Here is a 17,825-nt window from a genome sequence, read left to right as displayed (position 1 = left end):
TATGAAACAAGAAGTGAGTTGTTAGGCTACTCTTGTATTGAAAATGCAAAACCTAGGTATTCGTTGACAAAGTGATTTATGTCTGAATGAAATGTTGAATAACCTATTTCTCTGGGAAGACTAGGCTAATTTTAGTTTTTGGTAACATTTAGCGATGATATACGTACTGACAAATCGCATGTTTTACAGGAAGCTCAAAACGGTACTAGGGCCCATTTTACCAGCGAAAAGTACTTTGCAAACGCCCAAATGCAACTTACGGTGGTTTCACTGCTGCAAGTATTAACAAAAAGCATTTCATTTGAATATACCCAGCTTATGGAAGAAAAGTGGCTTGCGAGAACCCTTTCCGAGGTATAGGCTGACTGTGCAGACAAGTGTCTCGTTAATAAATGTACTGTATTAGAGATAATGACAATAGAACATTGCTTAAGTTGGGGAAACCTACTGGAGGTATGAAATGGATAAATATTTATTTCACATTAAACTTTATTTTTTTGCATTGTAATTTACACGTAAAAAGTATCTCATTTATTTCTTTACTTTTAATATTTTTTATCTTGGTCTTCCATTTTCTCCTTTTACTACTTCTATTTTTTGAAAAGTCGTTAAAGATTAGGCTACCTGGCTTGACAACATTTGTGTTACTTCACTATACTGTATATTTAGACTTTCAGTTTATCCAATAAAAAGACGATCGTTCAACTATCACATTATATCAAGCAGGAAATGGAAAAACTATTTAACAAACTCAAAGTGACAACTAACTTTAAAATTGGTAAGTTAATAGAGATGCGAACTAGATCATTTTAAATCATGTTTATTTTCTTCACAATGTAGATATTAACCACCTGTTTTAAACATGTTTACGACCTGTTAACGAAATGTTTATTCAGATGCAAGTCCTATATCTTCAATCTTTTACATGTTTGAGCTCATCAGTAGCTATCCATTAATTTTGAGGTCGTGTTTAAAATCTCCGAATTAGTTTTGAAAACTTGTGGCATTTGCAAACAGAAACGTTTAATGATATCCTTATTCTCTTTTTAATTTTAGTCCTAGAAGTGTACTTAATTTTGATCAAACAAATCATTTTAAGTACAAATTTGCGGCCCTGCGTGTATATTTGAATAATAACCTAATGTTCAATGGCAGTATGAAGATTGCAATGATTTTTACCGTGCTTTAGGCTACCGTGCTATCTTTTGCAATAATTGATAGGATTGCAGATATGCTTACCAAGCTTTACGTTTTTAGTGGAAAAGACTTTGAAGTTTCTGTTTAATATTGTTGCATCTGCCCCTGATTTTGATGCACTGCTTTTAAAAGCAAACGAGGCTCTACAAGCTGTAGAAGCTTTTACTAGAGGTTCCTTGAAGATGAGGATTGTCAGAGAAGCTGACTTTATTGCCATTCAAAGCAGATTGAACGATCAGGGGTAAGAAGTATTCTGCTTAAAACATCATCTTTTGCTGCAGACATGAATTTATTATTATCCATTCTACACGTTTTGAAAAAAATATGGACAAAATATTGTTTTGGGCTCGGCTGTTGAGAAAACCATTTTAATTGATAATGTTCAATCGATTAAATGGACGGGGTTAGGACACAAGTCACAATAAGTCTTCAGCTGATGTGGTAAGAAACATAAATCTTCACAATACCATGCACACGTAATTTTTCCAAAATGTTTAATTTTTTTCCAAATGCAGAGCTTTGCACAAACGAAAAACATAGAATTTATAGACATAGCGTTACTAGTAAGTTATGTCTTGTACGTTGCAGAATGGAAGGTCTTATTTTGCAAGTTAAGCTCACATCCAGCAATGAAGGAACATTAGTTGCTAACTTCTCTCTTGTGTCTTCATCTTCTTTTCAGTTTGTTGCCGTGGATATTGGGTAAAACATTTAGTTGACAATTTGCAGTAGAGATGTATATTGTATCTAGATAGTGCAATTGACAAAATTTTATTCATGCAAAATATTGTTATATTGTAATTTACGTTCAAGTGCATTTGTCGCTGGCATTAAAAGAAGTTAATTAAATGCTTTCATATATATTTTTACTTAAGTAGGCCTACATTTATGATCATTTTTACCAATATTGGAAATATTAATTAATTAAAGTTTTCACTGATGTTATCCAGTCACACTATCCGATTGCTGGAGTTTGGGAGGAAGTTGGACGAGCCCAGGAGTGAAATGAAGGTTACCTTTTCTTCCAGTGAATCAGGACATTTATACATCAAGAGCAATTTCACTATTGGCAGCAAAAACCATTATAACTGCCAGATCAAAGCACGATCGTTCGTTTTGCATTGGGATGTTGTGTGCTCTAAGATCGAAAAGGTTTGGCGAATTAATGTTGTGTCATTTGCGGTGCTGTTGACGTTTTTAGACTATACACTATCTGTAGATATACTATCTATACTATAAACTGTAGACATAGCTATCTTGTATACATAGACAAGCATTGTTGCATATTCCCAATGATGTGCTCCACTCCAATGCTATATGACTTTGCGTAAGAAACATCAGATGGTTGCATATCACAATTAGTTCAGACTCTGAACGCCTTGCTGATAAAAAGCTTGTTGTTTTTGTAGGCAGGTGGCAAAGCGTTAAAAATTATAGTTTCTAAGGCATTTTTAACCATCAAAGCGCATATTCATCAACAAATGCGGATCGATTGCAAGATTTTGTTGTTGTAAGAAGTAATCTACAGTGATCTACATTCGAAAACAGGTATTCGAATATGCAAGAATAGTCATAGCTGCCCCATCCGCCATCAGAACAAATTTTGAAGCAAAACCCTAGGAACCCGACACTCTGGTGTGTTAGCTGCAAATTTTTATCGTAAACTTGAGATCCAATCCTTTGAGATGCAATCTTTTGTAATGATGGCATTTTAGTGAAAAATATTCTACAGCGTCCTTTATCAAAGTTGTATTACGCTTGCTTTACTGAACTTATCCTTCGATAAGTCAAATGTTTACTCTATCCTGCATCCGAGAGTAAATATGTTCCTGAAAAAAGTTTTTAGTTTTAGCAGTTTAGAAAAAAATAAAATAAACTTTCATTAAGTCATTGGTGATGTTTCAACATAAAATGACAATATGGTAAGTTTGGTAACACACTGATTCACTAAAATAAATGTGAGCTTTTGCTTCTTTTGTGAAGAAAGGGGCGTTCTTCCCGGCTATCAGCACAAGGCTGAGCACTCACTAGTACAGCGAGCAGTTGCGATTCGCTAACCATAACGGTATAGCTTTCACGCTAGCCATTCAGACCATCCAATCAACAATATGTTTCTCGGCAGCCGATTTGTAGCAAGAATTGACAGCGATAGACACGTGTTTCGCCCATGAGGCTGGGCTCATCAGTATCGCACCGTATTCTAGCCACAAAATGTCTATCACTGTCAATTCTTGCTACAAATCGGCTGCCGAGAAACATTTTGCTTCTTTTATTGAACTTTCTTTCAATTTAAGGTTAACGTATGACATCCTACTTGTGTGCTCTTAAACACCGAGGTAGCTGCTGTAGCGTCAGTTGTGATGGTGGACTGGTGTCAATAAAATGTTTTTATTCAGCTTAAATCCCGTGAGCGTCAAATTGCTCAATATCGCCTCCAAAATGTTACTCTTTCATCCATTGCAAAGCTCCTTTATGAAATTTCCATGGAAAATTTATCAGGAAACTTGAATGAAAATCTTCGAACAGTAAGATAAATATCTTAATTATATACAAAACTATTTGGAAAGACTCTTCTTAAAGACTCTTCCTTTAAAAATGAGTACCAATGATTATTTTTTAATCCTTTCAATCAGTTTAAAGTAAATTAAAAGTTTCGTTATAAGAACTTTAAACCTTATATCATAGAACTTTTTACCATGGTCTTCAAATATTTTATAGGAATGGAATGCTATTTACGAAGGTTTTGCTTTTGGTTTTGTGAAAGAGGTTTACCTAACTTACAAAGCATTTGAAAAGATCTACGTCACTCCTGGTCGTTCCGGAACACCAACTTTACTGAAAAAAATAAAAGGTGAAAAATTTTATTTTAACTCCAGATCTTTTCGTATAGAATTTCTATGTACCTAATTGTTTTATTTCAACAGCTTTTTCAAGAGAAGGGATTGCACTCTTCAATCACCATCTAAACAGATACATCTATCAAGAAATATTCCTCACCGACTATAAAAGAGTCATGAAATCTCTGTATAATTACGTCACGTCCGTTATTGACTTTCAACCAATCACAGTCCCCATCTTTGACTTGAATTGGAAACACGGCTCTTCCAAGGCATACATGACGATAGAGCCTGGCCTCCTAAGAAAGATCACTTTTGGGTTAAAGACCGCTTCTGAAAAGTAATTTCAAGATTCACATTCATCAATGAAGTTATTTTAACAACATACCCTTACTATTGTTAATCGAAAATCCAAATCAGTTACTCATTTTTCAATTTGATTTTTAGACGATAGTAAATCGTGCTATTTTATATAAAGCGACGTAGCTTGTAATTGTCAATTAATTACCAATTTATTTGTCAACTATTGTATCATTTTACGATCACTAAATAGACTAGAAGATCTGCGTGCTTTGGATGATGTGGCCAAAGACTGGATACTCTCTAGTGGTAATAACCTCTCGTGCTGTTCCATTAGCATGATGTGGATAAAAGGATAGATCCTTGATTTTGCAGTAAAGGCTCATGCAAAGAAGATGAGATTTTACCGACAAAGCAGTAACAAAACTTCTACTTAGATGTTATCTTCATGACGTAGTTTACCGCCTCGATAAAGTTATTTACAGTAATTCAAAACGCTTCATTTGAGAGCAAGGAGTGATTTCAAACTGAAGCACCTTTAAAAAATTTCTAAACATCCTCAACCTAATTCTAGCAGTCTGTCAGGCAAATGCTATTTTTTGTGACGCTGTTGCTTTTTATCCATCTCACTATGATAGCCGGCATACAGTTTTGCTACAATTTCAGAAAACCTGAAATTGATCACACCATCCAATTGGACGTCTGGTATATTCAAAATGAGGCAATGATGAGTTTCTCTATGAACAGCACAGTTTTCTGGACTTGGACAGAAGTATGCCTGAGGTTGGTCGATTATGTACATCGAAGAACATTTGATTCAAAGCTCGACAGTAGCTTTGTTCCATCATGCTAGACCCAGAAGTTAAAATAAAAAGTAGCCCATGTGAAATTGAAAAACTTTTGAAACGTTTAAACAGTATAAAATAAAATGGAAAAGTCATTAGGCTATTTTATAGTATAAGGAAATATTTGTTTTATAAATTCAATAAAATATGCACGGATTGGTAATGTAAGGTTCCATCGAACAGTTACTCAAAGAAAACATAAAAAAGAAGATTTTTTTCATTGATGCAGCTGCGACTACGACAACGTCAACTTCTTGAAAGGTGCAATCGGCATGCCCAATGCCGACAATTACGTCACGATCAAATCTGCAGTGGGGTCGGATGATCCGTTTGCTTATGATGCTGAGTTTACCTACATCGGTTCCAACTACACTTGTCACTTGCGGACAGCAAACGAAGGATTCTTGTCAGTCAACTGCACTGTCCAGGTGACGTGTCAAAAACTGTCAGATTGTAATTGTTTCTGATCTAAATTTACAAGACCTTCTGTTTAGTTGTCTAATAAAACCTTTCAGTTATTGCGAACCTAACCAATTTAGTTGTTATGTTAATTTATATTATTATTCTATATAAGCTATTATTATTTATTATTGTATTTACGTTATGCATAATTTATATTTATGTTATTATGTCAATTTAATTAATTGTTTTGTTCCATTTAGGAACTTGGAAGTCCTGCATCGAGAGTATGCAAATTTAATGTCATCAAACCACCAATCCTGCTTTCTCAAATTATTGTGAACACATTTTTGTTAGTACCTTACTCTTATGAGGCTGCATATGACACAGGAAGATTCAGTAACAGATTACAAGGGGTAAGTTGATTAGTGATACCTCAGGCTAAATCCTTAATCAGATATAGCCATATTTTCAAAATTACATTTGTGTCATGCATCGTGTTATTCGTAGGCTATTGTTTGTTGGATAGAGTTGCTCAACCACCACAAAAGAACTGAAATCATATGCGCCCTTTCAATAGCTGAAAAGGTTAACACTTAATTAAGTCTTACAAACAAGAAATCGGCAAGATTAGGCGGTGTCGGTTCAAGTATCTGAAATGTGCTAAATTTGTGTTTAATGCAAGAAAATAAAACTTCAAACTTTATGACCTGCACGGTGCACGTGCATGGTTGATCAAGGTTTCATCGAATGTGTTAAAGTTTAGTCCAATTGTCCAAAAAGGCATTCTCGGTCGAGAAATAAGCTAAGTATAGGCTGTTTTTTTGCGTCTGTTCTTCAACAGAAAACACATTGCTAATATATGTCTTGTTCTTAAGGTCAAGATGGATCAATTTCAAAGACTCGCAGCATATTAAAAATATATCTACACAATCAGCTGTTTGCAACAGAAGTTGTGATGTGTTTGGATGCAAACATATTTTGGTCGATTTTATCTGTTTTACTTATTGACAGGCTCTTCATCTGACTCACTATCGTAGCCGTACTCGTTTGACCAACTTCATTGCTAATGGATGCAGAAGCATCCTTGACAGTTTTCATTTCAAGCTATTCAAATACTACACGAAACCTTTGACGTCGAAAGTTATGACTCCATACGACGCAGGTACCGAAATCGTTCCTTACACCCAGATATTTTGTAGGGAAAGAAGTTAAAAGTAAAACTTGATCTTTTTTCATATTGATTTAACGTCTGTAGATGAGGAAACAATAATAAAACAGTGGACTTTGTTGGCTGGATATGTAAGTGAGACTTGCTCTAACTATAAATGAAGCATTGTGTATTGTGGCACCCGGGACTTTTCTTCCGGTGTGACAAAGTCCTGGTGAAGCGAAATTCCGTTGTGACGCCCTTATCATTGCATTGAAACTTGTTGCCAACAAAAGTTTTAGATTAAGCTTTTCAACGCAAGTATTTTTACATTTTAGAGTGAAAGGACATAAAGCATTCTTAGGAATGCCAGTATTTGACTGTTTAGTTTGTGGCCCATTGACATTGGCCTACGCTATACCATGCATCTCCATATTTGTTGGAACTATTACTGTATGATAGAATATTTTCCATATTTCGTAAAGTTCTTTCAGGCGTTGATTCCACATCAGTATTACTACTTATTTTCAATATTTATCAACTCGACATACGGTTGTAGGCCTAATTCTGAAAAATATTTTTTTACAAAGTTGTAAAGGGTTTTGTTTTTATAGATTTATTATCGAGAGCTCTTGCAAAAATGATAAGCAACCCAAGAATTCTTGCCAACAACAGACGGCCATTCGGAAACGTTTGGTGGGAGCACGGCCTACTAGAACACGGCCAAATATGTTGCTATTTGAGGAAATTTCTAAGAGTCTGAATTGTTACAATTATAGCTATGACAAACCTGTCATCTTCCCATTTCCAGAAGTAAGTAAAATAAGCAATATTTGTACCTAGACATATGTTTGGCTTGTTTAACCGGAGATTAGGTATGTATGTTAAGCACAACTTATGCAATAACAATGTAAAATATGTAAGATTTTCCAATCGCAACCTGGAGGTAGTATCGTTTGGTGTGTCGCTTTTGGTGAAATTGCATGTTCCATTTAAAATATCAAGGATTTTTTGTGAATTCTATGTTGTAAGCGGTTCATTTGATGTGCTAATTTAAATTTTAATTCGTTTTGTTTTCCACCAAGTTTAATTTTGCAAGTAAAATGTGGTTATTGGCAAAAATCCTGATATACAAAAAACCTAACGACTGTATGAATGTATGATGAGACTACCTCCAGGATGTAGTTGGAAAATTTTACATATTTTACATTATTATGGCATAAGTTGTGCTTAACATACATATCTAATATGTGGAAAAACAAGCCAAAAATATGTCTAGATGCAAATATTGCTCATTTTACTTACTTTTGGAAATGGGAAGATGATATGTTTGTCATAGCTATGATTGTAACAATTCAGACTCTTAGAAATTTCCTCAAATAGCAACATATTTGGCCGTGTTCTAGTAGGCCGTGGTGGGAGGTTGTGTTCCAAATGTACCAGCCAATTTTAGAGGAAATATTCGAGACGTATCGAGCCACTGTCAACACATATTCAGATGTAATGGCTCAAATATGATTTTACAACAACTTTTTGCGAATTCCGATGAATGTTTTTCTCTACGTAGGCTACATTATTTATTTTTGGTAGCCAGCTGATGTGCACAATTTTTAATGCAGGATGCTATGCTTATAAAAATTGATATGTTTTCCATGTTAAATGCAGTATAAATGTCATATTATCAAGTTTACAGTAACAGTTAAACCCATGCGAAACCGTAGGCTTATAGCTTACAACTAAGCCTACTTGCCTTTCATATAAAATAGGAGTACTTTAGTCTACTAAGGCACACTATTCTTAAGTAAATTCCGGGAATAAATTTAATCCAATTTTGTGTAGCCTTTCAAATTTTGCATCCTGAATGATTGCTTGGTAAAATGCACATTCTTTTCTTTGCTACTGTGTAAATAGGGACTTGTTTGTAAGTTTTGACAGTGAATTTCTTTTTATCTTGTTTTTAATTTACAGTTAAAACGGATCTTATCCGAATTAACATTTAACGAGGAACAGATCCAAGCATTATCACGCTCTTCAACAACTCGTGATATTATCAGAAGATTTTATTTTCTGGCTGAGGTAACTTTATTTATTCAATATGTGGAAACGTTCTTTCGAAAACTTCCCTACTGAAACCATATCAAAAAGTTATTTTATAAAACTGTACATTTCAAATTCAACAGGTAGGCTACAAATTGTCAACTCGTAATTTGTCTGACATTGCAGAAATAATAGTCAAAAGAAGAAATAAATAAGCATCAATCGAAGGATAAATATAGCATAATTAAATTATCCTTTAAGACAATCTTGCTTAACAAAACCAATAAAGCATTCATGTATTCGAGTGGTAGAGCAATCCCGTAAGAAGCACAATTCGCCACTCTTATAGTCATAGGTGGGCAAAGTTACTTTCAAAAGTAACTGAGTTACAGTTACAGTTACTTGGCAAAAATAGTAACTGAGTTACCGTTACAGTTACCAATTTTAAAAAGTAACTAGTTACCGTTACTAGTTACAGTTACTAGTTACTTTCAGTTACTCACAAATCTGAACACAAAATTCTGCACCTGGCCAGCTCTGCATGCAAGTCCAGTTTAACCGCAATGTTTGATATATAGTGTTAGAGCCATCCATGCTAACATAACAGCTCAAGTACAATACCAACAAGGTTTTATTTAAAAAAAATACTCAGTGGCTTATATGTTTATTTCCTTTGAGAAATACGAACATTTCAAAGTGCTCGTCACTCAGGCCTGCCCTTTCGGGCTTTAAAATGTCCTTGCCCAATCGTCGTCGTCGTGTGAGCCTCTGGGGCCGAGAGTCTATCCTTTTACCGCCCCAAATTCACGATGTTCCCGGACTACACTGGAAGGCTGCTAGAGAGCAGCCAGTCTTTGGTTTCATCATTCATGACACGCAGACCTTCCACTCCGTTAGGTGGCTTGAAGATGTTACAGTCATTGATGATGTCCGTCCCGAAAGTTCAATTGGTTAGCGCGTCACATCTGGAACGAAGAAGCTTCAAGATCAAGCTGCACTGGTTCGACTCTCAGGGCATGCGCTTGAGCAACGCACGTTAAGGACTGCTCTCCATTTAGCGGCATCTAATAGATGGAATAATTTCCCGGCAACAAGACTTCAACAATCGGAAACTTCACTCTGTCAATCTCGGTGACCGGGCCTGCGACAGTGATTTAAAGCCTTTAGTCTACAAGTATGCGAAACTGCCAGAATTTAGTTCTGCAAGAAGCTTTCCCAGTCTGATAAGATAAAGATTTAATCAATCAATGATGTGGTATGCGGTCTGTTCCTCGGCACCACATTCACAGGAGGAGGAAGAGGCCATTTTCCATTGGTGCATGGTTGAGCAGAAAAGCCCGACGCCCGCACGGAGACGGTTGAGGCGCACACATGCCGGTCTTGGTGGTGTCAGGTCGATGGAGCGTGTGTCGGCGTCGGGGATGAACGAATAAAGTCTGGTGATGAACAAGTGCTGCAATGAAAACAATATTTCTACTGCAGCACTTGACGGAATGGGAGTGTTATGTTTTTAAAACAGTTTTTTTATCAGTCCAATTGTGAATGTGGATCCGCTTAACTTGTCCTCAGGGTCCACTTCCAAATACTCCTGTAACAGATTCAACGCGCATTGCTTTCTTTTCTTGGTTTTTGCGTAAAGTGGTGCAAAAAGTCCTCCGTGGCTCTACCTACCACGGTACCACCATCCACTTCAGTGTCGCTGCTACTCCCCTCTTCAGCAGAGCAGTTTGCTTCTTCAATTGCTTGAAGCATGTTCTGTTTTCTTTTGGTCTTCAATTCAGCAGTGTCACTTAATTGTCAGGCATTAAACACAGATAAGTCTAAATTATGGGTGGAATGCACTCGCAAGCTGAAAGTCGCTGTCCTCGAACCAATGACCAAATTTGGTTTGTATTGCTTCCACAAGAACGTCCACCATCGGCAAGCAAACAGCAATGCTGTTGCTGGTTTTAATGTCAGACAATCTTTTTAGAGGCATTGCAAGCGTTACACTAAATGCAATAAATTTCAACTTCTTGAAAGTAACTAACTAACTGACTATATAAGCATCAAGAAATTGCTTTTAATCGCTGCGTGTTTCTTGATGCTTATAGTCAGTTAGTTAGTTACCTTCAAGAAGTTGAAATTTACTGCATTTTTATAAATATTTTCAGGTTCCTGATGAGGGCTTAAGTTAAACCGAAAACGTTTGACTGTTAAACTCATTGTAAATATGTAAAATATATTATTATAATGCTCAACCCTGTTGTATTGTTGTGTCTTGCCTGTCTTTGGTACATATTGATTAATCGACAAAAACAATTAATTTAGCAAAATCAGTTATCAAAAATCGCCAAAAAAGAGCCAAATCATAAATATGAAGCTAGACGTCTTAAAAAATTGCCAGATTTCTGGACTTTGGCAATAAATTTGCCAATATGGCAACCCTTCTCCACCAAACCACAAAACAAAAGTAGAACTGCGCATGCGCAGTGCTGCGCCGATACATCTACGAGAAAAATGCATTATTGCGTAAAACGCAGCAAACACGCACGAAGCAAGACACAAACACGTGCAGAGAAATAAACGACAATTAAAAACTGAAATTTCAATACAAAAGTAACTTGTAACTGTAACTGTTGAAAAAGTGCTAAAATAGGAACTAGTTACCGCGTTTCGTTACTTTTGGAAAATAGTAACGAAGTTACCGTTACAGTTACTCAAAAAGTAACTAGTTACAGTAACTAGTTACTTTTGTAACTAGTTACTGCCCACCTCTGCTTATAGTGAACCACCTTTAATGACATGGAACGATAACAAAGCTGATAGTGAAAGTGATCTAAAGGCTTTGTAATGGCATGGGAAGTGTACAAAAGCACGGTCGGAAATAAGACACAAACGAGAATTTAAAAGAGAGAGAGAGAGAGAGAGAGAAAAAAGTTTTCAAGTCACTATTTGCAACGAAATCACTTTCTTTGCAGGGATTCCACAAGTTCAAATTCGCGTGCTTGAAAATCATCAACCAACCAGGAGAACTGGAGGATTCTTTTAAAAGCTTCATTGAACAAAGTTACATCATCGAATACGTCTCCACTTTCTTTATGCAAGACGGTACAAAAAAAGTCAATTGTATAGATTGTTTCATTTAGGATTTTAGAGAGTAGGCGTCGTGCATACACATTTTTATTTTTAAGGAATATTAAATTGTTCAAACTAAGCCACAATCAATTATATTGGCATAAGATAAAAATAAGCCTAGTTGCAACACAGCTTTCTTCAAATCTACAACCAAACTTTATTTGCCAAAAGAGGCCATTGTCAGGTCTATTTGAAGGAAATAAGCTAAGCCTACTCAATGACAGAGGTTCCGCAACGAATCACACAGCAGATTATGATGATAGACACCTACATTATGGTGACAGATTACCTATTTTTGTGTGATCTACTCGTTTTCGATTTTATTTGCCAAACATTTCAGTAAAAGTATTTTTTTAGTTTTTCAGCGACTACCGTATAATAATAAATCAGTAAAGTAAGATTTATATATTTCATTACATTAGGTCCAAGTTATAGATGGCTTCAATCTCCGGAAATTAATCAAATCATCTCGTACAATGGGGAATACTTACATTTGCCAGTACCCCACCAGCACTCAGAATGTACCTATGTTTTAGCCACTGATCCCATCCACAATTCACTGAACATTTTATCTAGAGGAAAATCTATCATTTTTGGTACGGTTTGGTTTTGAATCTTTGGAGCGATTAGCAGTCTAAATGCAAATGTAGGCTAAATTTGAAAATTAAGTTCTTGAATGGAGGGTAAGAATTTTTTAGGCACTTAGTTGAAACATTACAGTATAATGTTGCACTCTGACACAAAGGAGTATAGAAAAAGTACGACTACTAAATTAAAACTACTAAACAATTTCAATGCAATAACAATTCAACTTTTAACAGCTTTTCCTGATAAGATAGTAGAAGTTACTCATGAAGAAGATGTCTACTTGACCACTCATCGGAGACAAAAAACAAAACTTAATCTTCCCTACATTAGCGATGATTTTGTGTGCAAGACCCTTCCTAAAAAAATAATTTGCAAAAGCCTTGACTATTCTGCTTTTTTTGCATTCAACGACAAAAACCGGACTCTTGTCACAGTCAAGGTAAGTAAATGACCGATCAGCTGTTATTGGTCTTTTACTACTGTATATAACAGCCTATGTGTTTGGTTAGTGTAGCCTATCAATGAAACAATTATGGCTTCTTTTGTTGTTCTATTTGTGCGTGTCAACTGTGTAATATTGTTTTTCTTTAGATTTATAATGCTAGATTTATTCTTGGAACAGTTGGGGTTTATAGCGTTCAGCCACCTCCATCTACTCTGTTTCTACCTGATGCAACTTACGCCAAAAATATTTCTCAGTTAATGAACGCATATGAACTGACTGGACTACAACAATGCACTGAACAAGTAAGATTAGCCTACATTTATTGATAACGTCAAAGCATCATCGATAACAGTAACGAATTATCAATTTTATCTGGGGTAATATTGTTATTTGCCACTTATAGCCCTATTAAAAATTAATAATTCATCCTTTTATTTTGTACGCTAAGATGCAGTTCGTAGACCTACACTACAACTACAAGTATAAAAAACTGCCAAAACTTATAGCTTACAAAAATGTCTTAGTTTGAAGATAAAGATTCTCACGATCAATCAACCAATCTAGCAGCGGTATCGAATTCAAAATAAAGGTTTGACGATTTTCCTAAGCATTACCAATAGCAGTCTTACAGGAACGAACAATTCAATCCAACCGAGCTTATTTTGTGTATTCTTTCAGCAATTAACTTTTTCGATGATGTGATGCTTTGTTACAACTTTTAAAGGCAAGTGTTTCGCCTGAGCAAAGAGAGTACGGAGACGGATATGATCAGTGCAGAGAAGCTTTCTCACATTACGAATTGAAAGACGCCACCGAATCTTATCCTGAATTAACTCAGCAATACATAAAGGCTTGTTCACAAGGGAGTGGTGCGCAAGACTCAAAAGAAACGTGTGAATATGCAAATGCTTTTGTGGAGCAGGTTCGTTCCAAAGGATATCCTGTCAAAGAACTCAAACGTTGTTGTAAGTAATGTTACTTTTCCTGATGCTTCCTCTTTTTACAAAGTGATAGTTCCTTTATGTGTAGTTGCTACGTCTTTATTCGTTTCTCCAATTATTTTTCTTGGATTTATTCGTCATGTCACACAATTTTCTTAGTACAGAAAACGTAAAACACTGCGAAAACACAATTCTGAACATGAAAGATTACAATTACAACGTATAAACGTGCTTTATACTACCACGTTACCCTGCATAGCCTATATGTTAGAATACTATACTCCAATGTTGATTGTAACCGCCGTGTGTAGGCTACTGAATAGAACAAAGCATAAAGTAGTAGAGCGACATTCACGCCTTAGGCCTACACAGGGACGTAGCCGCGGAAAGGGGGGGGGGGGGGGAGGTTGGGCAGCAATCGCTCTCCAAAATTCTATCTTTCCCTCCTCAAAATTAGCTTTTAATGCCATTGTATTAAGTTAAATGTTGAATGACATTTTATAAACTTTGGCTGCATTCAGCAGCTTTATTTTAAAACACACTCTATAATTCAAATATTAAAATATTTCCTCCCCCTAACAGTTGCTTTTGCCCCCTAAAATATTCTTTCTAGCTTCGTTACTGGGTCCACACTTTTATTTTGCGATTTTTTTTGCAGTAAACTGTGATGATGGATCTTTCCCAAGTCATGTGGACAGGTCAGAGATATACTTTTTGATTTCTTTGAGCCGAAACACAACGGAGACTCAGCCGAAAAAGTTTCTTCGGAATATTATGAAAGAAATAGCTTCTTTGCTACAAAAAAGAGTGAGTGTGAACTTACAAGTGACTTCTTTTGAGAATAATGCATTCTGTAGTCTATCAGTAACCAATTGAAGGTGTCATTGTCAATATTTGCTACAGCCTACTTAGCATTTAATTCAGGCAAGGTCCTAGTCAGCAAACCAGTAATATTTTGTATTGATTCAAAGTTTGCAGACGTTGAATCAATGTATAAAAACTAACTGATTTGCTGTCTAGAAATAGACTTATGCATATGAAATCTATTTCAAAAGCTACCATTTTGAATTTTCAGAATGAAGACCTTCCTAAAGTTGGCATAGTTACGTATGGTGGTCAAGGCATTCTCTACAGGCCTATGCTGGCTGGATCGAGAAGAACATTCGCCAGCACCGAATCAGCTCATTTGACCACAATTGTCCACAATTCTCGATTTAACGGAGTGAAGTATGCTTCATTCACGTCGCAATATGCTTTGGAATTTGTGGCTAAAAACATGCCATCTGCATCAGAAGGTGTTGCTAAACATCTAGTCATTGTGGCTTTAGAAACACAAGAGAAGGTATTGCTCTATTAATCCACTTGAATTGTTTTTGAGCATTGACAAACTCAAACGTATCTCAGCCTACACTTTTATTTTTTTGTGTAAGATGTGTGTGTTGCCTTGTAACTGCTCAACCTACATAACTGCTTGCAAATTATTTAAGAAATTGCTGAAAACGTCCTTAAAAGTAGTATAGGATAAATGCATTATGTAACACAATGCAGTTTTGTCTATTTTAAAAGTATAGCAATTTGATGTTTTTTGTTTGACGTAATTCATTTTGAGTGCAATGCCTGCTCCATAAGTTTGGTTATTTGTCATATACATGCGTCCACCTTACAGAATTGCGGGTCATCGGACATGAAAGAACTCACACAGAAGTTTCAAAACGATATGACTTCAGTGTTCTTATGGTCACCAATGACTCACAGTGAATGCAAACAACAGAGAGAAGCTATCATCGTGCAAACACAAGGTATCAGCATGAAATTGGAAAGCAATTCAAACTATTATGCGTGATTCATAGAGGCGTATTTTTAAATGATTTCTTGTAGGCCTATTAATTTGTTAAGTTCAGAAACGTCTTTTTTGAAGGTCTCCTAAATTAATTGCAAAATCTATTTATGTTTTAACGCCGTATGGTTATAAACTCTCTGCATTCTTTCCATACTTTGTCACCAGATACAATATCACAACGCTATTGAATTCCAGCTGTCATTACGTTGCAAACTGGTTACTTGCAGGGAAATGTATAAGCAGCAGCAGTGAATCCTTCTCTGACATGGCCAAAGCGCTTGTGGCCAGCATGGCTTCTAAACTTGGATCAACTATTAATTGTCAATGTGATGTGAAAAACTTCTACACGGGTGAAAAATCGAGTGATTGCGTTATTGCAACATCCCAGGCTATTCATACTTAAATGGTTTAGACCATTTTTACAAGGTATGTATTTTAAATTACCACTTTTATCAATCTTTGAATACTTTTCGAAATATAAATTGTAATTCTAAGACAAGCAAAGTCACAAACTAAATGACATTTTAGTTTCTAGGTAACAAATTGATCTCGATGTTTAATTCCGAGCTTAAAGAAAATTCTTGACTTTTTTTGCATTATTATCATCTTTGCATGAATCACTTTAAACTGAGATTTTAACCTGTGGGTGGGCTAAAAGCAAGACCTGGGCAATCTCTGACAAATGGAGTTGCTCGATACACATTGTGCTTGAGTCCTTGCGTTTAAGTGGTTTCCATTAGAATTAGATCTTCTACTAATACCTTCATAACTGTTCTTTCTACGTTATGATGTGATAAGTTTTTGTCATCATAGTAGAAGTTTGTGTGACTGGGTTTAGTGCAAACACTTTACAGATGAATGTGTTTATTTAGAGTAGACATAAGTGCGAGAGTGGTTTACAGTTTACACTTTCCCCTTACAGCGCATTCAAGAAATTATGAATGCTTCAAGTTCATTCAAAGATCTGCTGCAATTTTTAATAAACCTTCCACAGCTGGATTATTGCGTGCCACTCTCACAACTGAGAAGTTGACAATTATATTACTATGTACATATATTATTACTCTGTGGTCACTTTCATGAATGCGTCCTTTGTGCAAAGGTTTTGCTATAATAGTAGGCATATGAAATATGTTTTGCGATGTAAAGGAGACAATCTTGCAATTAAAGTGATTTCGCGTCAGTAGGCTATGCTAATTTGTTTTATGCATCAACTGTTTATGTTTTCCTATTTTGTCACTTGGTCAATCATATCAAGTGAAAGTAGCTTTGTATTTGCTTGTTGGATTCCCGCTTGACTGGTCAATATCTCCTATCCCAATCGCTCCCAACCAGGGCTTAGCTCCCAACCAGGCAAAGCGCGATATAGGCAAAGCGCGAAAATAGGCAAAGCGCGATATTAGCTAGAGAAATTTCACTTGATTAAAAACGTAAAAGTGCAATAAATCTTATTCAAAGATGCATGTCAAAAAGATATAATTTTGAATGACATAATATGTATTTTATGTTGCAATAAATAGCCTACAATGTCAGTGGTGGCTCGTGACTATTGTTAGTAGATAGGACGCAAAAATGTTTTACATTATATTTTCGTTACATTTACATGCACCATATTCACGAGGGTAGGCTGCAGCCTTTTAAGACAAACCGCCACTGTACGAGGTAGTCTTGGTCTCATTGTATGATTTTAGTGGATAGATATCTGAAGGTTAAGAATGTTCTCATTTTTTGTCAGAATATATAACATTATATGAGTATTTCGACCGCTCTTCGCTGAAACAAGTGTCTGATCAATGATGCAACCCAATGCAGTTCTTCAAGCAGAGTGAAACTAAACTTGATCAAAACGATAAAACGTAACGAGAAGAAGCATAGAAGCTGACTAAACGTGGTGTTACGCGAATGAGAAGAGGATTGATGTAAGGTTTGATGAAACAACGTAAGTTACTGTAGCACTTCTGCCCAGAAGATCAATATTGTGACGTTGTTACGTCTATAATCTACAAATATCTCGCTAGGGAATAATGTGTTGATGGGTCTCGCCATAATGATCACTGCACTGTCGGTTCTGCACTGGATATCCAAGATAAACCTAACATTTGCATTCTAGTAACGCAAACTTTAAGACC

The 17,825-nt window shown here is 35.9% G+C and overlaps 2 protein-coding genes across 2 annotated transcripts; both read left to right on the top strand.

Annotated features, from left to right (window-relative positions):
• The first annotated feature begins 411 nt into the window (after nucleotides 1–411).
• On the top strand, nucleotides 412–7,856 carry LOC145776738 (uncharacterized). Its single transcript, XM_082587964.1, has 14 exons — nucleotides 412–453; nucleotides 670–778; nucleotides 1,258–1,438; nucleotides 1,786–1,899; nucleotides 2,148–2,349; nucleotides 3,594–3,722; nucleotides 3,916–4,048; nucleotides 4,122–4,374; nucleotides 5,001–5,117; nucleotides 5,409–5,607; nucleotides 5,842–5,994; nucleotides 6,593–6,743; nucleotides 7,343–7,424; nucleotides 7,814–7,856. Exons 1-14 carry the CDS (start codon nucleotides 412–414, stop codon nucleotides 7,854–7,856), a joined length of 1,908 nt encoding a protein of 635 aa, XP_082444090.1.
• A 295-nt stretch (nucleotides 7,857–8,151) lies between these two features.
• On the top strand, nucleotides 8,152–17,228 carry LOC145777689 (uncharacterized). The gene is made up of 12 exons (XM_082589123.1): nucleotides 8,152–8,228; nucleotides 8,697–8,804; nucleotides 11,726–11,855; nucleotides 12,305–12,478; nucleotides 12,704–12,909; nucleotides 13,062–13,217; nucleotides 13,640–13,880; nucleotides 14,515–14,663; nucleotides 14,932–15,198; nucleotides 15,523–15,655; nucleotides 15,924–16,122; nucleotides 16,619–17,228. Exons 1-11 carry the CDS (start codon nucleotides 8,163–8,165, stop codon nucleotides 16,097–16,099), a joined length of 1,806 nt encoding a protein of 601 aa, XP_082445249.1. The 5' UTR covers nucleotides 8,152–8,162; the 3' UTR covers nucleotides 16,100–16,122; nucleotides 16,619–17,228.
• The last annotated feature ends 597 nt before the right edge of the window (nucleotides 17,229–17,825 follow it).

This window comes from Aplidium turbinatum, chromosome 9, assembly GCF_918807975.1.
Source record: "Aplidium turbinatum chromosome 9, kaAplTurb1.1, whole genome shotgun sequence".
In the NCBI taxonomy this organism is placed as follows: domain Eukaryota; kingdom Metazoa; phylum Chordata; class Ascidiacea; order Aplousobranchia; family Polyclinidae; genus Aplidium; species Aplidium turbinatum.
This window is presented reverse-complemented; position numbering and strand designations above follow the sequence as displayed.

What these genes read in the sequence shown, in the direction of transcription:
- LOC145777689 (XM_082589123.1), top strand. Translation starts at nt 8,163, where the DNA reads ATGTACCAGCCAATTTTAGAGGAAATATTCGAGACGTATCGAGCCACT. An exon ending in GATTTTATTTTCTGGCTGAG is followed by an intron (nt 8,805 to 11,725) that starts GTAACTTTATTT and finishes CTTTCTTTGCAG; the next exon opens with GGATTCCACAAGTTCAAATT. An exon ending in TACAACAATGCACTGAACAA is followed by an intron (nt 13,218 to 13,639) that starts GTAAGATTAGCC and finishes CAACTTTTAAAG; the next exon opens with GCAAGTGTTTCGCCTGAGCA.
- LOC145776738 (XM_082587964.1), top strand. Translation starts at nt 412, where the DNA reads ATGACAATAGAACATTGCTTAAGTTGGGGAAACCTACTGGAG. An exon ending in TTTACTGAAAAAAATAAAAG is followed by an intron (nt 4,049 to 4,121) that starts GTGAAAAATTTT and finishes TTATTTCAACAG; the next exon opens with CTTTTTCAAGAGAAGGGATT. An exon ending in TATGACTCCATACGACGCAG is followed by an intron (nt 6,744 to 7,342) that starts GTACCGAAATCG and finishes TTGTTTTTATAG; the next exon opens with ATTTATTATCGAGAGCTCTT.